Genomic DNA, 23,446 nt, shown 5'->3' with positions numbered 1-23,446 from the left:
CTCTAACAAAGGATCATTGACTGATGGTAGCATGTGCTGTAAGCCATGTTTCTCTATGGACAACTGTGAGCAGTAATATTTTCTAAATGGTTGTCAATACTGTGAATCCCAAAACACACATATTTTGAAGCCCAGTAAGAAAACTGAACTGTGACATGAACTCAGTAATTGAATTTGCTCATTTGCAAACTTTACACTGTTGTGCTGGATCTTAGACCAAGTTGTAGAATTCCACACCTCCCTGTCCTCATGCCTAGAGGTGCAGGAAGGTTGAATGTCCAGCCAGCTCTCTGTCACTAGGTGGTGGCCTGGCGGAGACTGTTCTCAGTGGGGTTTACTCTTCTCAGTTTCCCTCAGAGAAGGCCAGGGCTGCCGCCTCCTCAGACAGGAGCAGACTCTGTGCAGACTGGCTCTTCTCCTTTCTTAATGTTGAATAACTTTAAAAGGCAAATTGAAGCACACCTGGATTGTGGGGCAAATTTGAATTCAAAGTAAGGGTTTCATCAGGAATTCAATCCCAGGGTTTTCTCTTGGCTCGCGACTGCAGACCTACGAGAGAATCACATTATTGTGAAACCTTGACAAAAGAGAAATCCCGTGATTAGATATGGGCTTCATGCATAATCTCTAGTTTGCATCCTCAGCATTTTTGGAAAGTGAAAGCCATTGGGAGAAAAGCACTAGGTGGCTTTTCTACTCAAATTGTTTTCCTCTCTCCCCAGCAGACGCGCAGGCTTTTCTGTGCATCCACAGCTTTTCTGAAATAGCAAAACAGTTTTGGACTTGAAGTGAGGTCTGGGGGTTAAGAGGCTGTGACTGGCAGAGGAAAGAGGCAGCCGGACCCCCTGTTGCTGTGGCTCAGAGGCTCAGCTTGCCTCTCTTTGCCTTCCTCTCCACTGTGTCTTTTCTCCTATCTCCCTGTCTCCGTGCCTGTCTCACACTCCTCTTTTCCCCACTTCTCATTCTTCCTTCCCTTGCTGTCCTCTCCTCTCTTCCTAACTCAGAGACGGCCTACAAAGGCATCCTGGCTTTGGTGCCTGGTTGGAGTTTGGCCCAGTGTGGTGATCCCAGCAGAAGAGTGGAAGGAGGTGAGAAGAGAAAGCGCAGAGCCATTGCCTCCCTACACACACCTTCTCCTAAGTCACGGGGCAACTGAATGCTATCCTGCAGAATTCTTCCCGGTGCTCTGTTTCAGATCTTGGAAGCAGCTCTCTCTCCCTTTCTGCCCTCAGTTGGTGAGGTAGTCAGCATTCCTGAGTCAGCACTCTGGCCCCGCCCCCAACCCCACAGTGCTTTTCAAGTCCTTCAGGATCCCGCCTGGAAGCCTAGGTGTGGTTCAGTTCTAAGCATGTAACTCTGTACTGAATATATAAAAATTTTGCGTCACTCGCCGATTTAAAAAGCATTCAAGGACGTCAGCTGGACCAGGTAGAGAACAAATGAAAGATGCCTTCTGGTTTTGTGATGCTTAGGGAAGGAGAGACAGTCACGTCCATACTATACTGCAGTGGTTCTCAGCCTTCCTAGTGCTGCGACCCTCTAATACAGTTTCTCCTGTGGTGACCCCCAACCAGAAAGTCATTTTTGTTGCTACGTCATAACTGTAATTTTGCTGCTGCAAGGAATCGTAATGTAAATCTCCGTGTTTTCCGACGTTCTTAGGTAACCTCCGAGAAAGGGCTGTTTTATCCCCAAGTTGAGAATGGCTGCCATATTGTGTCAGCTATGTTAGGAAGTTAAGATAGAGGAGGAAGGGGTGAGATGGCCTTCTGCTGGAAGGGAAACATATGTGTCTCCCTGAATTAAACAAAACATGTAAGGGGAAACTTTTCCAGTAAGTTCAGGCCTGCGAATCCATGGAGAGCCCTGGGAACAACACCAGTGTGGCCAGAGCAAAGCCACAAACACTTACTCAGTATGGATGCGATGCGACCAGCTGCCTTGCGCTCCTGACACCAACGCCCGTGTTTGATTGTACTGAGCCAACAGAAAACCTTTCTTCTCTGAAAAAAATTTTCAGGTATTTTCTAACAATAAGAAAAGTAACTAGAATATTCACTAAACACGAAATACAGTGAACTAATTTCAACAGACACTATTAAAGAGTACTGTTTAGTACACATAGAATAGCACCAGTAAGTGCACAGATGTTTTTAATTTAGTATTTATTATACATTCTTAAAATGCATTAGGAACAAAATGTGACTAGCACAACAAAGCCATGATTTCAAGATGTTATCATAAAGCTCCTTGTCATAATTTAAAATGTTGTGTGTGTGTGTGTGTGTGTGTGTGTGTGTGTGCTGAGGTAGAGTTTCTCTATGTAGCCCTGGCTGTCCTGGAACTTGTTCTGTACACCAGGCTGGCCTTGAACTCAGGCATCTGCCTGCCTCTACTTGCTGAGTGCTTGCATTAAAGGCATGCACCACCACCACCACCATCTGGCACAATGTCGGTTTATTTTAAAAGATACCATTTTTCTGAAATGAAGCTATTTTTAAAATAAGAATATATGTAGAAGATTTAATAATACAAGAAATACATGAATCTGAGAAAAAGAACAACAAATGACTAGAGACTTGGGACCCAACCTAATGCCTTATTAGTAAGTTTTTGTTTGTTTGTTTGTTTTCCCAAAGTGACACCTGTCTCACAACACCTTAAGAGGTACTCCTTTTGTGAGGGTTTTTATGGGCTTTGGTTTTGTGGTTTTATGCTGGGGAATGATTCTAACACGAAGCTAACTTAACTGCCAGTCACATTCATCAGGTTAACTGACAAAGGCCAGAGTTTGTTCTAAAAAGAATGAAAGTAGATGAGGAAGGATGAAGCATTGCTTCCAGCACTGGGGAAATAATTCATGATTTAAAGAGTAGGGTAGTATGGGCAGACCCCAGATGGCCTCAGTTCTGGGGTTTGCTCTTCTGGTGTGCATAGCCCTTTTCCTGTCCTGGCTTCTCATCTTGCCTCTTGACCTATTTTGAAAACTTGACTTTGAAAGAACTTGAAAGAATTGCTCTCTTCTTCACAGTATATTCATGTTAGAAGTTTTCATAAATTATTATGTGATGAATCCTGTGTGTCTTAGAAAGCTATGATGCACCAATGGAAAGCGTGCCATGACTTTTAGGTGATACATTCCTTCAGTGTTCCTGATCCCTGTTTGATATGCTTAATAATCGTTCAATCTCCCTGGCTTATGAATTCTATCAATCAATTTATTTTCATAGAGTATTCTTACTTTGTGAGAGCCTATCTAGATTGCTTTACGGACATTCAAGGGCCTCTTTAGTGGTGTCTGTTTGAAATAAACTTTGTTGTAATTAAGTATAGTGTTTAATAAGAACTTTGATTAGGAATAAAGTGTTTTTGTCACAGACAAAGACCATCTCAGACCTGGGTGGACAAGTTTACTTCCTTCTCAGAATGCATGTGATTATTTCTAGAATAAAAACTACTTTGAATAGATTTTTAAGAAGTAGTCTAGGAGTCCTTGAACAATTTATGATCTATTATTTGGCTTTCTGCCCTCCACCTTCCTTATTTTAAATTTGGAGGCTGGAAATATCTAAGGATAGGTTTTTGAAAAATGAGACTCATGCCAAAATTATAGGTACACTTAATTTTAAATTTTCCTTGAGGCTCTTATTTTAAGAAAGAGTAAGTTACATGTGATTTAAAGAATTAGACTTTTATAAATAGTTGGCTGTAAGCAACTAAATCACTGGGTACCCATTATTCCATACCTGATGAATTATTTTCTACAAGGCATTCTTGTAAATATGTTTATGTGTTGCACATTAGGCTAAAGTACCAAGCTATCAGATCTGCAATGTCAAGGGAACAATAATTTCTTTTAAAAGTATGATGTGTAGTGTTAAGGGATGTTAATAATTTCTAAAACAATTTATCGAATGGGTGAAGGCTTGGTGTGAGCATTTACCATCAAGTGAAATATGTCTCATTAAATTTCAGCATTATGCACATATCAACTCTCTTTCTTTTGTCATTTTAATGGTTTATTTGCATAATTGGGGATTGCTACTTTTGTTACTAGTGGTTATCATAGCAGAATTATTTCGGTTGGGCCTACCTAAGCAAATTTGGAATGTGCTTGTTTCTTGAAACTAATGGTGAAGAATTCTGCTCCCCAAGCCCCCCTTCCCAGCTCTTTGCAATGAAGACCTATGATTTGCATATGTAAATAAGCCATTTAATTCAGAGAACCCTGTGGGGCCCACCCAGGTCCAATCTGTTATTTTGCTGATGTTCATGCCATTAGGCAGGAGGTAAATGGTATCAGGAGATTGATACCTCAGTCTGGAGTGACAGATACCAGGATGCTGAGGGCTGCTGTTTAGGAAAAAAAGCCAGTTCTTGGGATTTAGCAAATGAGAGGAAAAATGTAGACACAGAATTAATCTTCAGAGTTGGCATGAGTGATAGAGTTCAATGTTTTTCTTGAATATAAAAAAAAAAACTATTTAAGCAAATAAATTTGTTTACTGTGGCTGTAAGTAAATCACTGAGACCAGTAATTTATAGAGAATACAAGTTTTTGTTTATTTTTATTGATTTATTTTGCTCATTGTCTGGAAGCTGGGAGGTCAGAGCATGCCCCTTGCTCCTCAGCTTCTGAGGCTTTTGTTGCTGCCTCATCCCATGGTGAGACAGGGCAAATGTGCCACCTCAGATCTTTCTTTCTGTGATATAAAGTCACTAAAGCCATCATGGGGGTCCAGCCTTGGCAAGTTCATCTAATCTTAAGCCCTTCCAGAAGGCTCCATTTTGAAATATCATGAATATGTGAATATAGGGATGAGGTTTTCAATATCCAAACTTTTTGGCATTTAAGTCAGAATAGTAGGGAAGTTAATTTTGTGAGAAACTGTTTGAGCTCTATCTGCTGTTTAAAAAGGTGTGTGAAATACAGGCTGGTGATACAGCTTAGTAATAAAATGCTTGGCTTGTGTATGTGTAACCTTTAGTTCTATCTCCAGCCACACACAAACACACTCCACTGCATAACTGAATGATGCAATTATGCTTACTTGACTAAGCTAGGCAGTGCTTTGTTTAAGCCCCTCCCATATATGCTATGTAGTAAGAGTGGGGAAAAAGGAAGGGAAAACCATTCAGTTATGGTCCCTGAAAATGAAGAAGGCGGCACACGTTCATACTGAACAAAGCCCTTCTCAAGGATGTCCATGTCCGGTCTAGGGTCTAATGTTCTTTCGCTGCACATTGTCTCCAAGTCACTGACTCTGGATCCTAGGAGGAGCTTAGCTCCCCAACTTCCATGAAAACACGGCATGACTACTTTATTGAAAATTAATGGTAAAGTTTAAAATCACACGGAGGAAAACTTTTTGAGCGGTTCACAATTCCTTTATTTTCACTCTGCATGCAATTCATTAAAATGACATTAATCCTGCAGGCTCTTCCTCGGCTTCTATTAAGATGTACGACTGAAGTCTCTGTGTAACTACATTGATTATTTCATACACCTATTTGTTCATCGCAAGCTGTCCGCTGTTACAGATTCATTGTCTTGATGATAAATGAGGAAGGAAGCCACAAGCCCTCACCTCCCGAAGGAAGTGTGTGTTCCTTCTAAGCCAGCCTTCTACCAAGCGGGAGCTTAAGGAGTCAGATCTCAGGTTTAATATCCATGTCTGCCTCCTGCTGAGTTCATGGTACAATTAGCTAATTAAAAAAAGATAACATTTTCACCTCGGAGTCAGAAGAAGAGCAATAAACCACAGGCTCAGAATTTAGTTAATTTGCACATTGACTATAATTGTATATTTAAGGCTGAGATTAATTTTTCCCCCTGATGTAAGGGAGCCAGACACGGTGCATTGGAATCTTAAATCAGCTGTAATCACTCCGAAGGGAGGTCAGTCAGGGTGGGGGTCTTCTAGATCTATTAATGCAGAGAACTGTTTATTTGATAAAACATCTGTCTAGAGAGAAGAAGAAAAAGCATTGAAACTCCATTCTGATAAACTACTAGGTTTAAATGATAATCTTGAAATTATCAAATTAAGTAGTCTGCTATTCTTTAAAAAAAAACAAAACAACAAAAAACCTTTTCCTCCTCTAAAAAAGGTATTGATTCTGTAGAGAGCAGGAGTACATTTAGCTTCTTGTTTGCATCAGTTCTATCATTAAAGCATGGGGAGACATTCGAGACCAGCTAGATCCAAGACTATGCCATCACTTTTTTTTTTTTTTAAAGAAAAGGACAGTGAAAAGATGTATATTAGCAGAGTAGGCTCTAGAAATCAAAAATAATAATACTGACCTATGTGTCTGCTCGTTGAGTGTTGAGTGCTATGCTGTAGACTCAGTGGCCGGAATTGCTGGCAATTCAAGTGGGTATGATTGATGTGTGACTTAAATGTAACAGAGTGCTTACTAGGAGGAAATTATTGCTAGAAAAAAAAAAGACGTTGTAATTTCTGCACCACCCATGACATCTGTAAGCCTTTACCCTTCCTTTAAAAGTACTTGTTTTCAGAGACAGTGTCTTTTCCTGTGGTCCTGGATTTTCCTGGAACTCACTCTGTAGACCATGGTAGCCTTTAACTCACAAAGATCCACCTGCCTTTGCCTCTGGCATGCTGGAACTAAAGGCATGTGCTAGTAAACCCAGCATCTTTCTCTTTTTCCTCCTCCCTTTTTTTAAAATGGAGTTGAGGAAATATTATTTTTCATCTCAGGGTCATTTTGCTGCCTGCTTGTTCTGACCCATGGACTGAGTCTCGGAAACCCAGAGGTAATTTTTGCTTGGAGTGAGCTGAGGGTTTTAGCACATGCCAGACAAGCTCTTACCACTGTGCCTATTGCCCAGCCCAGAGGTTTTGTGAGACCCTCTCTGTTGATTTTCATCTCGTCATCCCTGGAGTTGACACTCTGTGTGTATGTGTGGGGAGAAAGCATTCCCTTATTAAATTCTTATTTACTACTTATTGTAGAGCTTTGAAAGATGCAAGTGGGCTCTACATTGTTTACGGAAGTTCTTGTTCCCGATTTTGTCTTTCAAAGGTAGAACCATGGGTTGTATATTTGTGTGTTTGTTATATAATGAGGGAGTAAGTATTAAGCTTTCTGTGTGTTCCATTTGTTTTCTTTCTTTCTTCTTTGTTTGTTTGTTTGTTTGTTTCTGTATGGCCATTAACAGTTGGTTTAAGGAGAGACCACTCTTCACTGTACTTTTACCAAATAAACTTAATGTAGGTCCCAGTTTAAACTAATAAAATATAATACACATTTAGAAAATGTTATTGATGATTGTCAGAAAAGATGAGTAGCACTAGGGTGATGGAGAAAGATGTTTCTAGGACAAATTTGTGTGTGTGTGTGTGTCTGTCTGTCTGTGTATACAGTGTGTGTGTGTGTCTGTCTATCCATTTGTGTATATAGTGTGTCTGTTAAAACTCTGATTCCTATGACATTTAGGTGGTGTCAGCTAGGTACAAAGTCTGACTGTAAACAAGACCCATAATATCGTTTTCTTAGGAATGTGGAATCTGGGTTTACAAAAATGGTGTTCTAGTTTTTCTTAGTATAATCGCTGACAGGAGAATAAACATTTGCTGAGGAATATCTGAATCCTGAGATGGGCTTGTGGCATTATTACATAAATGTGTATATTGGCTATTTTTTACATAATGACTTGCCTGGGTTATGTGATTTTGTGGGAGTAAACATGGCGTGGGTTTGTTTGAGTGTGCATGCTTATTGGATATTCAGCTGAACCAAAGTACAGAACTGTTAAATACTGTCCCTCTCCTTTTCTGGCCATTCTCCCATCATCCCATGCCCACTTTTCCCCTTCCCACCTCTCTTTCATTTCCCATCTTCCATTCACTGTCAGGAAGGGCAGCCTCCGAAGAGCCACTTCAACTCAGCTCGACACCGCCAGAGACTAGTGGACCCAGCTGCTTCAAAAGTGAGTGTGCCCTGTCAGTCTTGGGTGACCAGCATGCATGACAGTGTAGGCCCTCTGTGATAGTGGGATCATGAAGAATCATATGTCGAGGAGGCAGAGTCTTCCCTATGCAAGGCCATACATACCCTTAGAGTTGCAATAAACACTTAGTAGCCAGCCCTGAGCCCAAACAAGACCGCAGCTTGTCGGATGAACCTACTTTTCTAGCTTGTTTCTTCCTACCGTGTCCAATGTCAAGGACCTGTGTGATGTCACTAAATTCAGAGCTGGGAAGAGATGCCCACTAGAGCACTGCCATACGGTCAGTCCCCTTAGATTCCCCACATCAGATAGCACTGCCCAGAACTCAGGGAGTGCACCAGTTCTGCGTGTCAGCTGCCCTTGTGTTCTAGTTATTTTCCCCTCTCTTTATAACAATACCCGGCTTACACCATTGAAGGGAAGAAAGACTTGTTTTGGATTATTATTTGAGGGCATGGACTTTTGTCTAAATTTCTATTATTGCTGCTGTGGTAAGATAACTTAAAAGTAAATGGATTTATTTTAGCTCAGAGTACAGTCCTTTATGTCAGGGACACAATGGCAGCTGGAACTTGAAGCAGCTGATCAGGCCACACTGCTTAGATGGAAACAATGAATGTATGTATGCTAGCTTTCTGCTTTCCTTCTCTCCTTCTGTGTAGGCAGGATATCCTCCCTAGGGAGTTACGCTACCCATAGTGTCCCAGACATGCTCAGAGGTCCATTTCTCGGGTGATTCTAACTTCTGTCAAGTTGGCAATTGATAACCATCACATTCTTCTTGGTGGGGAATACACGGTAGCAGGAGCAGCTCACAGCTGCGCTTGTGAGAGCTGCTGCTGTCTGAACAGAGGAGGAAGCAGACAGCAGTGAACCGAACCTGCTGCTCCCTTCACTCTCTGCTTCCCCTGTTTGTGCTCAGTCTCTGTCTCAGCCCAAGGGACAGTGCTGGACACATTCAACACTGGCTCTCCGTCTGCGAAGACTATCTGGAAATGCCATCACAGACACACCCAAAGGTGTGCCTCATGAGCACCCTCTGTGTTTATGAATTTAAGCAAGATGACTGTCAAAATTCATTGCCACAAATGTACTTGTATGTTTAAACATTTTACATTTACAGTTGTCTGTCAGAACTTGTGAGAAGCTGGGAGTTCACCAGTTGAGTGCTTGCCTAGCATAGATGCCAACCCAGGCCTCATCTCAAGCACTACAAGACAACAGAGGGACAGACAAAAGCAACTGACTTATAAAAATCCTGAAAATTTACTGAGAGTCGGTAGGTTGACCTTAGCACTGAGGTTAATGTGTGCAGTGAAGTGTTAGCAGAAACTGGAATGTGAGGTCCTCAGCTCACTGCTACCCCAAAAGAAAAGGGGGAGATGGCACCTGGATTGTGGTTTATTTACAAGTCTATCCAGAGCTGGGGAGACAAAAAAGAAAAAAAAACCTTTTAGCTTCCCACCCTTTTTTCTTGTAGTTTTGGCCTTACAAAGTTATAGAAAAGTTGAAACAAAAGCCAGGGATGGGTCAGGAGAGATGGCTCATTGGTTGAGAGCACTGCCTGCTCTTCTAGAGGTCCTGAGTTCGATTCCCAGCAACCAGTTGGTGGCTCACAAGCATCTATAATGTGATCTGATGTCCTCTTCTGGTGTGGAGGCATATATGCAAATAGAGCACTCATATGCATAAATTACATAAATAAATAAGTCTTTAAAAAATTTTATGCATGAACTGTGCATATAGAAATTTCCAATGTGAGATAAGTTGTCAGAACTTTGTGAAATTATCTCTGTCTGCCTGTGAACTTCCCTCTTCTAGGGCTGCCTGGGCTTCTGCCTGTCCTGGCTTTCAGCATGAATCTCCTGGGGTTTTATAATTCTTTAGAAGCCATTGCTTCCAGGCTCCTGCTACACCTGCTCCTCATGAGCCCAGTGAGTGATAGCAGAAGTCACAGAAAGTAGCTGAGGTGCCGGGTGACGATTTGCTAAAGTCAGCAGTCTAAGGGGTACAAGTTCTACTGCGCATAGCCTTTTTTATGAAACTCACATTTACTGGCCATCAGGAGAGCATACTCATGAGTGGTCCGGTGACTCAGTGACGTGTCAGCTGGCCTTTCAAAGCACTCCACTCAAATCTTTCTGCAAAGTTTTGCTCAGGGTCAACCTAAAGACTTTCTAGGACCGAATTACCTTACCTGTGGAGTGGGTGTTACACACAAAGCTCTTCTCCCTCACTTGTTAGACCTAAAGCCATTCACAACTAGCAGAACCTCAGGTGCTACAGCACAGGAGAAAAGTTATAGAGTTCCTGGAGTCTTATGGCATCTGTAGTAAATATGCCAATTTGCATGTTTATTTAAATATCACTGTTTTTAATAACAAAAGCCTAGCTTAAGCATCTGCCTCATCAATTTTTATTCCACCCCTTCAGTGTGCCAAACTTTGTGGTACTGACTAAGATGCAGGCATCTCCAGCATAATGCTGGCCAACCACTCGGAGCGATGAACTCTGCACAGAGCTGCTCACATGTATAGGCTATTTATCATTTCAATTGTCAGTAATCCATCAGTAATAGGCTACATTGCCAATGTTAATTTTTTTCCAAGTGGACATAGATGCCGTGGTCCTTTGCTATTTTATTAAGGGGCCTGGAATGTTCCCCAAGCCCCACACAACTCAGCAACCTGTTGATACATATAAGAAAAAAATAAACTAGCTGTGAAGAAGCCTAATGGCCTTACAGTGTAAGAAGTTCATTTTCATGGCTGGATAGATGGCTCAGTAATTAAGAGACTTTGCTGCTCTTCCAAAGGATTGTTTCTAGGGCCTATATCCTAGACCCACAACAGCCTGCTACTCCAGCTGCAGCACTAGGGGTTATGATACACTCTTCTGGCCTCCCAGGATACTAGCACACACATGCACATCTCTCTCACACACACACACACACACACACACAGACACACACACACTAAAATAATTTCTAAAAGACAAAAGTGTATTTTCCTAATTTGATGACAGGTTAGAATACAGCAAGATTTTATTATACACTTATGAGCTATAATTAATGTAGATGAAATACTGTGTGAATTAAACATATCCTGTTACACACACACACACACACACACACACACACACACACACACACACTTCTTGGTCCTTGACATTTTAAGGGCACAACTCAGTATTGTCTGGAATCCATTTCTGTCTTTCTTAGCGTTCTGAGAGGTAACGTGTCTCACATACAATGTGTTATGTACTCAACTACAAAAGGCTTTTTTGTTGTTTCATTTAGAGAAAGAATCATGACTTCTCATCTACAGTAACTTTCAGAAGAACTCATTAAACTGCGGTGAGGATGCCTCGTGCCTTAATGTGCAGTGTGAATTGGTTCACCCATGTTACCAAATAGATTTGAAAGGTCAGATCCTTTCCTTTCCAAAACATTGCAGAAATGGAGATCTGAGAATTATTTCCCTAATTATTAAGGAGATTTGGAGGAAGCCACTGTTTGCTCCGTGGATGACTCACTTGGACAATAAATGGGAAACAGAAATGTGTGTCTGTGTAACCAGTGACCTTTTATTGTAAGCATACTTGATTCTAATCCGCACTGTGTCATTTTAACTGGGTGACCTGAGTTGTTATAAAGAATTCTTTACAAACTGCAGCCTTCAGTGTTCCAGGGGTTAGCCAGGAACAATGTATGGTGAGCCCACTGTCAGATGTTTTGAGAATACTGATTTGATGGTGAATGTCCACCCTGCATAATTTGGGAAGAAGTGCAAAAACCATACTAGACTGGATTCTATTGTAGGCCCTATCAGGAGCCAGCTCTGTGGCCTTGGGAAGTCATTTAACCCTGAGTCCCATTGTCCTAAGTGTCCTCTTTGACATGATGAGAGCATGTAAAATGTTCTCTTAATCAGTGTATGAGATCGGTTTTCTCCTCCATCAAACCTCCTTAAAGCTATGCATTTTCCCATTCACTGGGATGTTTGAATGGCGTATCTCAACTCTAAAATCCCCCTGTGAATCACATCCTTCTTTACTCCTCATAGCATCTTACTGCCCTATTGTTAGGTAGACTTCTGTCGAGGTCTCTAGTGGAAGCTAATTTTTTAAAAAAGAGAAATGACTTTCCTACTATTGGGGAAATATAAACCAGAAAATAGGAAGCTTATTTTCTGCTCAAAGAATTGGCTTTTTCCCCCACAGCCTGGATTTTTGCTTTGCCTGAGAAACTTAGAAAGCCTTTTGTGCTTTGGGCATAAGAAAACAATCTTTTAAATCTGTTTTTATTTGAATAAAAATAAAGAGTGCAGGGGAGATCAAAGACAAGTGGTGTTCCTCAGATTGGCTAACCCTGTCCAGCAGGACCATCAGAATCATCTTTCACTTTGAGAATATCCTTACCTGTCCGTCCCCCAGTTGGAAAGCTGTTAACACAGCAAATGAACAAAGAATGCAGCAAAATGGCCAGTAGGAATAATAGTTCAAAGACTACGGTGCTGTTATTTGTGGGAGCTGCTAAAGGCTTCTGTTAAATAAAAATCAATTTGTAACGGGAGCATCGGGGACACGATCTGGTGGGCAGAAGAGGACGGGAGGCACACAGAGGATTAGCTTTCAAATCTCCTGGCATTTCAGCACAAAAGGATGATGAAGATTTATTCTCCATGAGCTGTCATTTTACATCGGAGGCTTTGCTGATCCAGAATAAATAGGTTCATAAAGATGGTATTGAAAATCTGAGCAGGTGAGAGCAAATGGTGGGAGGCAGAGCATCGAATACATTTCAAGACCAGAAAGTGTTGAAACATTCTATCCTTCCTTATAAAACTAACCCCAAACTCCCCCAATACACAGATAATCCAGCAACCAAAACCTGCCTGAGAAGATTCATCATTTGAACCTGCTGTAGGGCTTGAAAATCCTTTATATGAATTCTCAGCAATTTCTCTCCTTTTCTCTAATGAGAATGAGGTTTATAAAGCTTGGGCTCCCCTGCTGGGAAAATCAGCCCCGAGCTATCTCAGAGCAGATGGTCTTCTCTTCTCACTTAGTGTAAACCTTTTAGGATTGATCCTTTTTCATTCTTACCTACCCAAAGAGTAAACATCTCTGAGACCTTAGACACCCACTGTTCAGAGGGAACCAGAATTGATAGTTACAGAGATGGTGTAAATAGACAGCGGGAAATCATAGTCTTGCATTTCTTTCTGTCATATCAAAAGAGAATAGGTTGATTTTTTTTTTTCTAAAGCATTGAGGGGATGGATTTTAAATATCTACATTTTGGAGTCTTATTATGCATGTAGCTTTTAGATGGTAATTAACACCTTCCTAGTCCCAGGAATTTCAAGTGTTAAAGAATAATTTCTTCTTTTTTGGAGGATGCAATACTTGTTACTATATTTAAGGACACAGAAAGATGAGGAGGGGATAGGAAGTTGGTTGCCATAATTATTCTGAGAATGTTTTTTTAACAACATAAAATGTTGCACTATGGGAACTTTTTTTTTTTAAATAAAGGACTGAAGGGCTCATAAATTTCTAATAGAAATCTTGGAGGGCGTCTACTGTTTCTGTTTGTGTGCTTCTGTATCAACCATCTATCAGTGATCTTTGGTTCCAACTAAAATGAGCATGAATCTCATTTCTGAGACTTATTAGCTGTGACCTGAAGCCAATCACTTAATCACTCCGAGTTAGCTTTCCTTTTCTCATTCACAAAAAAACAGAGACCAAAACAATGTAGGCCTCTTCAGGTTGCCTTTGAGGGATTGGTGTGATGATGACCTCGTGATTGAAGCAGTTAAGCAGTACCCAGTTGTACTAATCCTTTAAATTAGGATTACTGTTGCCGTAGTCGTTAGATAAATTAGGTACTGTCCTTACCACTGTGAGGAAACACCATATAGAAGGAACTCAGGGAGGGAAGGGTTTATTCTGGCTCACAGTCTGAGGGTGCCATCCATCATGGTGGAGAGGACACAGAGGCAGGGTTGGAAAGGGGTTGGGCACACGAAGTCAGGGAGCAGAAGGCAGTGAATGCCCACTCTCTCATATTAATGCAGTCCTGGACTCCAGCCTGTGAAATGCATCCATCCATGCTGAGCATGGATCATCCCGCTTCAGCTGATGAAATAGAGGCAGTTCTACATTGAAACCCTTGGAGGCTTATCTCGTAGCTAATTGTAGGTCCTACCAAGCTGACAAACGATATTAACCATCGTATTAGGTAAATGCTATTTGCCTTTCCTTGGGGTTTTTCTCCCAATTCTGTTAAATTGGTGTTTAAGATACTGTGATCTTTGAGGCCTACCATATACGATAGACTTTAATTAGTCTATTTTTGTACGCCTACTTGTGTGTTAGGCATGAAATAATGTCTTTGCAGCATTCAGCACAGTATCTTCAACACACATAGTTTAATTGGCAGATAAAGAAAGTAGAGATGATGATAAGCAGTATGGTCGGCAGCAGCAGCATGACCTTGATCCTGAGCAGGGACAGACCCACGAGTTCTTGTCAGAAAAGACTTGGGAGGTTAGGGATTTTTTTAAAGGGCATCAGTGTTAGGTGTGTGTGTTCTGCGAGTACCTGCGGTCGTTACCGGTCGTGGGGGTATGACGCCTGCCAAGACGAGGCATCCCTGTGTGGCGGTTCTTTGTGGTGGTTGCACTCCAGCTTTGAGATCACAAAGAACTATTATTTTCAAATCCTGTGCACTAGCTACAAAGCCAAGCGAGGGCTAGTTCACTCTGGAGTCCTCCGCAGCCCTCCCCTCCCCTCCTCAGCAGGGCAAGGACGACACTCTCTCTCAGTAGGCGTGGAGGGGCAGTTGCCGGGATGGAACTGGGTAAACTTGTAGCCCTTCCCTCACATAGTGATTCCTCCCTCTGCTCCTCCTCCTCTCCTTCCTCCCCTCCCTTCTCCATCCCATCTCATTCATCCTTCCTCCCCATTCTTTAGGCTTTTAAAGACAGATTCTTGCTGTGTAGCCTTGTAACTCAGGAAGCCCTCCTGCCCCAGATTCCTTCCTGTCTGAGCCTCATATAGATATGAGCCTCCAAGTCTAGCTTAAATCTTCGGCTTTTCCCCCACTTAGGGTTACATGCATACATAACATGCATATGTGTGTGTGTATAATTTTATGTTTATGAGTGTTTGCCTAACTGTATGTATACGTACCCTGTGTATGCCTTGTGACTACAGAGGTCAGGAAACTAGTTAGATACCCTGGAACTGAGGTTACAGATGGTTATAAGCTGCCACGTGGGTGTGGGGAGCTGAACCAGGGTCCTCTACAAGAGGAACAAATGCTTTTACCCACTGAGACAGCTCTCCAGCCTCTTCTTTTCCACCTTGCTGGCCCCTGAGGCCATTACTAGCCGGTGAAGAGAGGCCCTGCATAGATGGTAGACATGCTTGGCCTATTTTTCTTTGTGTGTGTAGACTGACTTATTTTTTTCTCCAGTGTGTGTGTGTGCATATGTGTGGTTGTGTGGTTGTATGTATGCATTATGCATGCATGCATAATTCCCGACTAAAACATAGTATCGTTATAAGCCTGCAGCCTGAGACATTTTGATAAACTGAGCAACCCTATGTTAACAGCCTCCAGGTTGTGAAACAACATGACAAGCACCCCTGAAAAACAGGTGAAACCAAACCCCTGTCCCTTTCCCTGGACAGTAGCTCATGATAATGAGGAGCTGCAGGATTGCCTTTTCTTTGATTTTTACCTCAATCTGTCCCTTCCATTCTGAGAACTTTGGATGGAAAGTAGAGCCTCCTGGTGACCGAGAGGCCACCTGTGAACATAGGGTAAGCAATTTGGTGCCTCCAGCATTAGATACAAATAACCAGATCCATAAATACCCGCCATGCTTTAGATCACAAGGGAAACCTTGCAATGGCCAGCTAGATAGAACTTTTAACATCTCCGGGCCATTGTTCCTATCTGTGGGACAATTGTCTCTGATGCTCAGTTCTAACTCTGGGGACACGTTTGTCAGGTTGTATGATAAAGCCGCACTACAAGGTGGGAAAGTGTTTTCCCACTTCTCAGCTGACTAGATCCCTCTGTGTCCAGACCAAGTATCATGTCCCATTTTTTAATGTCTCCTGCTTGCCTCAGAAGCCTGTAACAAATGATTCCCTAAGGATCCACTGCATCAGTTAAGTAACCTGCCCTTGAAACCCAAGAGGTAGCAAAGAAGAAGAGAGGCCAGGGTTGGAGTGGGTCATTTCTGTCCTTAGCCATCAGTGGTGTCTTGCTGCCTTCCCAGGCATGTCATATACAAAGAGAAGCAGGACATTATCATCATTCATAAGTGAGCACTTGCTATGCCCCCTCTTTACCTTATGTGCCACAGAAGGCCTTTGGAACATACACAGGCCTTCTGATGAAGACCTGGGCAATGCTACGAGGCTTCTAGAAAAATCTTTATTCCTATTACAGGTCCCATGTATGTCTACCCCAGTTTATAAAGTTTGTTTCTGTTGGCTTTAAAAAGACCGTCATACCCATAACAGTTCACCTGCTAAAGGGGCAAGAAGCACAGGTAGATGCAAATACGGAGTTAGTAAGATAGCGAACATAAAAATGGAGCTTGACCCCCAGCACCAATTTAAGAAACCACATATGGGGCTAGAGAGAGGGCTATACATGCATCACACACAAATTCTCTCTCTGTCTCTCTCTCTCACACAGACACATGCACACACTAGAAACAACAACATATTTTTAAAAAAAGCCACCATGGTGACACACACTTATAATTTCAGTGCTGGGGAGAGGAAGACAAGAGGATTCCTGGATTCACTTGCCAATCAGCCTAGACTAATCAATAAGCCTCATGTCCCAGTAAGAGACCTTATTCACACACACAAACACACAACACACACACACACACACACACACACACACACACACACACACACACTGAGCAGCTCCTGAGGAAGATTCGACCTTTGGCTGTTACATGCACAATTTGCCATCACACATACATATGTGAACCTCATATACACATGTATACTTGAAAAATAAAGAAAGCCAACATTAAAATAAATGGCTTTATGGCTAAAAAATAAGTCTCAGAAGTCTACTGCCCTCAGAAGTACAAATGAAAGTATGTTCTAAGGTCTATAAAAGTTCTAAAAAATCTTACTAATGTTTTCTGGGGATATATTATATATATGTAGTTCTATATAAGTATATGGTTTATATCTATATATAATTATATGATAATATTTCTGACGGGAGTGAGTGAGCACAAGCTCTTCAGAGAGATACTTAACCATACTAAGCTGAAGTCCTTACACACACTGTTGGACACACTGGCTCGTTTGAGAGGGGGGCTAACCAGCAGCTGCATGCCAGCCTACCTGTGAAATGAGCCAAGGAAAAGATTCGTTGCAGCACAAACGTTAATATAAATCACTAGCCATAACCCAGACGGCTTTCAGAAGTTAACTGAGTGGGCAAACTGAGTGCAAGCCGCTCAGTGGAAGCCGCTCGGCTGGGAGAGAAAGCAGGCGCTCTTTTCATGAGGAAGATTCATCCAAAGAGAAGAATCAAAGGGGGGAGGTTTAATATGTTTGCTTAAACATTAGTCCTGTCTGGAAGACCATCACAGGAGATGGATAGAATGGACTTAAAAATTAAAGATATCTCTATACATATGAACACATTACATATTCAAAGCAAAGTTTCCTGAGTATGGTTAGTGTATACCGCATGACAAACACATAGATGTGTGTGGTTTACATCTGTCATGCCATGGGTGTGTGTATCCATCTCCATTTGTTAAAATGTGTTGCTATTGTGTAACAAAGGAACATATCCATCATCGTGTGTGTGTGTGTGTGTGTGTGTGTGTGTGTGTGTGTGTTAATGTAACAAAAAAAAATCAAATCCATGCCTGGTTGCACATGCCTACTCTAATTCCAGAACTCAATAAGCTGAGACAGGAGAATTACAAGGTCAAGGACACCCTGTACTACATAGCAAGATGCTGCTTAAAAGAATAAAAGAACAAATGAAAAAGAGAAAAGGAAAAAGAAACCCAAGGCCTGTAGTCATGGCTCAGTGATAAAGAGAATTTGCTGCTCTTAAAGAGGACCTGAGTTTGGTTCCCAGAATCCTCATCAGAAGGCCCACAACCACCTGTAACTCCAGTTCCAGGGCATCTGATGCCATCTTCTGGCCTCCATGGGCACAGACTTGGTATACATACAAAGAAATACACATGTACTTACACTTAAATAGATAATTTATTTTAAGCAAAAAGAAACCCAGAATCTTTTAACCCAGAGTTTCTTCTTTTCCTGAGTTATTTTCAAATACCCCATAGACATTGGTCACTTCTGACTTCCACTGGATCTGTCTAACAGTGAACTATTAAAGCACATCCGCTAAGCCAGGCAGTGGTGGCACATACATGTAATCCCAGCACTCAGGAGACAGAGGCAGGCTGATCTCTGAATTCGAGGCCAGTCTGCTCTACAGAGCAAGCTGCACGATAGCCTGGGCTACACAGAGAGACCCTGCCTTGAAAATCAAGCAAACCAAAAAATAAGTAAAGCACATCCACTAATCTTTAAATATCATTTCCTTTTCTAAGCATTATTTTGAGGGCATGAGCATGATGGTGCATGTGTGGAGGTCAGAGGACAACTTTTCAGGGGTCAGTTTTCACTCTCCACCTCGTGAAGGGCGTCCCTTGATTCTGCTGCACCTCATAGTCCATGCTCACTAGCCTGTGAGCTTCTAAGACATTCATCTGTGTAGGAGTTCTGGGATTACAGATCTGTGCCATGATATCTGGCTTTTTATGCACATTCTGCCAACCAAACTCAGGTCATCAGGTCCATATCACAACCAGTTTTTCCCACTGAGCCAACTTGGCAGCCCACATTCACCAAGTTTTATTACAGCAGAGGGTGATGGGATACTTCAGGACACGATAGAGAAGAAAAAGGCCAAGAACTTAGCCCTGTGCTTTCAAGTTTAATATCCATTTACTTAACCCATTCAGATAATTTTCCAGGAAGTGGATTCTACTTGCTTCCCATGATGCTATCTATGAGGCATCTATAAACACAGTATTAGAGCCCTTCAAAATGACAACATGAAAAACAGCTTTGGGATTCAGTTCCACTAATGTGTACTGAACATCATTTTCTGTGGCTGGTTCTGGGAACTTTGAACTTGAAGATGATTATAGTCAGCTTTTAAATCACTTTCTCCTCCCCCTCCTTCTCCACCTCTCCTCCTTTTTCTCCCTCTCCTCCCTATTTCTCTCTCCCCTTATCCCTCCCTTCCCCATCTCCTTTTCCTTCTCTCTCTCATATACACATGCAGTGATTTCAAGTTTGATACTATCTCACAGATGTGAGACACTGCTGTTTCTGCCAAGTAAAATGCACCCAGAAGAACACAAATATCAGTAAATCTTCATAGGCCAATGACAACTCTAATCAGCAACATATAAAAATAAAATCAAAATCACCAGCACCCAGAGCTTCCCACTGTGATATCCTTAGAAGTTTTCAGGATGCTTTGCTTTTCTACCGTTTTTCTTTTTTTTCTTTTTTTTTTTCTGTCTTTGTGTCCCACGCCTTTACTTGTAGATAATGGGTGTTGTAATAATGTTAGATGGGAGGCCTAAGTTCTCATGTTTGACAATACAGTAAGTTGTCTGTAGTTGATGAGAATTTATTACTTGTTTCACGAAGGGGCTCCCAACACAAGCAAATGACAAATGTTTAAGAAGGAGATGCTAATCACCTGGCTTTGACTGTCACATATGATAAACATGTATGAGATCATGAACATAGTATCCAATAAATATATATAATTGGGAATGTAAGTAATCCCATCCTAATTTATTATCCAATAAAATGGCAATTGTTTTTGTTTCCTTTTGTGTTCAAGGAAAGGCTGTAACTGGGTTATATGATACAGGAAAGAACAAGTACAAAGATTATAATAATCGTGGCCTTTAGTATTTCAGTCATTGAACCCACTTGAAGGCTGTGATGGAAAACACAGAGGAAGGTTCCTTCATTGGGGTGTTTCTTTCCTAACACAAGAAGGCCATGTGTTCTCTTTTATTGATGTGCTTTCTCATTGACACTCCTGCTTTGCATCTGTTTCCCCACACCAGCTCCTGTCCAGTCACTAACTTGCCTTGCCATGCGTGTTGTTGGAACCTATTGAGGTTGGGTACTTTCAAGAGCTGTGGCTGTCCTGTGTCCTTTATTTATTTATATGGCTGACAGAGATCTAGTGTACGCGGGTAAATTATTATTATTGCCCAACCTTTCTTGTTCTTATGAGATATTTTTTTCCTAGGTCTTAAAAATCAATGGTGGTTTGCAGCTGTTGCCTATTTTTTTTTTTTGAGTCATTAGAGTTAGTCTCGCCAAAAACCTATGTTACAGGAAATTTGCCAGTGTGAGAACAGAAGAATTTAATTCAGAGGTGAAACGATCAGAGCATAGATTGAATATGATGGTTATTCATTCTGGCTTCTGGGCCCTGTGTGTCCTCATGTCCACCCATCCTACAAGCCGAAAAGCGAAACACTTCAAAACGTGACAAGCAACCTTGAAAAGTGACACAGATATGTGACCTGTCAAGTCTGATTTGGTCGTGTCTTGCTTCTGTGGATTCTGATGAATTCCAGAAGCATCACTTCCTGGCAGTGCTTGGTCAGCTCAGAGGCACTTGCTGGCCAAGGTTCAGAGGCCCACCTGCTGAGCTTTCTGTAATTGATTCAGTGTCTTGATACATCCTCTGCTGATCACTCATTTAGTATTGTTGACACAGGATCTCATCATGTATGTCAGCAGACCTGGAACTACATGTAGCTTGTGCCAGTCTTAAACTCACAATCCCCCTGCCTCTGCCCTCCCAAGTACTGAGCTGATTGGCAGGATTCTCATCATTGTTTGCCTGTGTGTGTATGTGTGTGTGTGTGTGTGTGTGTGTGTGTGTGTAATTTTGATAAATATACATCCTCAGTTATCTTCCACATGTTGACCTCTCCTACCTGAAAAAGCAATTGAAAAAGCTAAATATATGAGGTTTTTTGGGTCTGTTTTCTTCCTGGCTTTACAGTACCTCTTGTGTGGACTGATGGCCTTTGTTGGGTTCTGGAACACGCTGGCCATCGTGTCCTGTCATGTTTCTTTCCTGGGAATTCCATCTAGGCCTAGATTGTCCAGTATGATTTGTCCTACTGATCCTCAAAACTCTTGCATTGTTTTTTTTTTTTTTTTTTCCCTCTTGATAATTCTATTTTCATGATTCTTCCATTTTTACTACAGCATTCATCCTTCACTCAGTTCTTCTGGTGAATAATCCCATTTCACTATAATGTATTTTGATTTCTAGCTTTTCCCTTTTTGTTCATATTTTATCTGTAGAAACTGTCTGTGTCTTCATTCATGTTGCCCCATAGTTTCCCCTGTATCCTGGATCTTAATTGTTTTCAGTCTCATCTGATTACATCAGGACCTGGTCTTAAAACAAAAGAGCTACATTGAAGCTAGGAGTGTAAAAGTTTTTGAGTAGTAATAAACCTCATTAAAGGAAAGAAAAGGCCCATGGCCACTCCCAGCCTTGGTGGAGTGACAGGAGGAGGAATTAGCCATGGTTGGGGCAAGGAGGAACCAGCCAAGCATGGATGTTTCCTTTTGAACTTTGCTTCTAGTCTGTGGTCATATTGCTGTGAGTAATGGCCTGCTCTAATTGTCCACATTACAATAAAAGTCTTAGAAAGAGGAAATTTTCAGTAGGAAAAGGAGAACAAAGACAAGCCTTGGCCATTGATGATTAGAGCACAGCCCTGACTTCCTGTCAGTGGTGGACATACACTGAAATGCCAGTAGTCTGTATCCACTGTGTTTCTCTTCTGCATGAACTGTGGACCCATCAGAGTGATCACGTATATGTGTGTCTTGGTTTATTCCTTTAGCAAGTTGATCACTGCTTGCACAGGGCCTTTGTTTCTGTGGTCCTTGTTTTCAGTCTTCGTTTGAATTTCTTTGCTGCAGTCTTGTGAGTTGTGTAGAACCCTTTGCTGAATCGCAGCACAGGCTACCTAACTCTTTCCTGACAGTGCAGTTCAAGACCACGATGCAAAGTGACTAAGTGCGGTAGCAAGTACATAGTACTGCATTAATCTGGCTTATCTTCTTTGTAGTTATTCTAGCATTATACTAAAAGTAGGACTCAGTTATACCTGTGTGTGTGTGTGTGTGTGTGTGTGTGCAGCATTTGTCCCCAGCCCAATGTTTTAATGGTCCCAGTTTAGGGAAAGTCCTGCAAATTATGCCTTTGCCCCTGGTAGGTCAGGAGTGATGATGGCAATAGTCTTTGAAAGATCTTATTTGAACACAATTGTTTTTCATAGGGGACTTTAAAATTTTTCTCGTCAGACTATAATAACAATTTTAAAAGTTCCAAACAGTTTGTAGAAACGTGAAAGTAAATGGATTCTGTGCCTCCTTATTTCCCCATTGGGTGGCCATTGTATGAACCTGAAGTGCCTCTTTCTCACTCCACCTAGAGAGGACCAGGAAGTCTGGGCACGGCGGAAGTGCTCTCACCTTGTTAGAACAGCGTCACTTAGGGATTCCTGCTTGAAGCTATTGTTTTTTACCGTAGTGTTCTGTCCTCTGCCACCTAGCCTACACACAGACTGCCCTGGTTTCCTATCCAGGAAACTAAGCTGGACTGTAAGTTCCACCAAATGAAGAAAAGATAGTCAACTTCCTAGGCTGCAAAGGAAAGAAAAAGTCCTCCTGTTACCTTCCTTTCTGTGTATAGCAAGGTCATAGTTCCATGTACTGTGCCTCCTTACTAGTGCTGGTCATCTTGTCCACATTCTGTGTCATCCCTGCAAATGAGTTAAAGGAGGGCACAGTTCAAAATGTCTGCTGTCCTCGTCCTCTGAGTGTGCTACTTGGGCTCAGTCTTGCTCTCCCTTCCCTCTCACTGCAAGCCAAGGATAGTCTTGCTTAGATCGTGTGCTTCACAAGTAGCTGCTTTTATTCATTGTGGGAATTTCTCTGAAAGCTCTGCCATGCTTTCGCACAGACAGAATGCAAACATGTTTGTGATTTTTGACAGTAACTGCGATCTATGTGGAGTAGGGGGTTTTTAAAACAGTTTGCAGCCAATATGTTTACTCCTCTTCACCAGCCATGCAGGATGATACGGTGTATCGCTAGTCCTGGAAATAGGCTGCAACAGGAGGTCAGAATGCAGCATAGATTTCTCTAACACAGCATGTTAGATGAAATGATTTTGTGTACTTTGAAGTGGAAAATTCAATCAGAATTTTCCACACTTTTTAGTTAAAGCAACACTGTTATTTATTGATGAAAGGTGGACTCAGAAAAATGCAAAATCAAACACAAGAAATCTAGCATATTGTTCCTGGT

General features: G+C 41.7%; 1 protein-coding gene across 10 annotated transcripts in view; it reads left to right on the top strand.

Moving 5' to 3' along the window:
- Positions 1–23,446, top strand: part of Mast4 (microtubule associated serine/threonine kinase family member 4) — a 585,425-nt gene that overhangs the window by 274,259 nt on the left and 287,720 nt on the right. For 5 of the 10 annotated variants that reach the window (XM_060385657.1, XM_060385656.1, XM_060385658.1 and 2 more), the window contains one exon: positions 7,883–7,957. The exons of the other annotated variants lie outside the window; for them this stretch is intronic. In XM_060385657.1, coding sequence (XP_060241640.1) covers positions 7,883–7,957 — 75 coding nt within the window. The remainder of the gene's footprint in view (positions 1–7,882; positions 7,958–23,446) is intronic. 10 annotated transcript variants of the gene reach the window in all.

The sequence above is a fragment of the Meriones unguiculatus genome, chromosome 6 (genome assembly GCF_030254825.1).
Source record: "Meriones unguiculatus strain TT.TT164.6M chromosome 6, Bangor_MerUng_6.1, whole genome shotgun sequence".
NCBI lineage: Eukaryota > Metazoa > Chordata > Mammalia > Rodentia > Muridae > Meriones > Meriones unguiculatus.
Note: the sequence above shows the minus strand (reverse complement) of the source record. Positions and strands in the feature narration are given on the sequence as shown.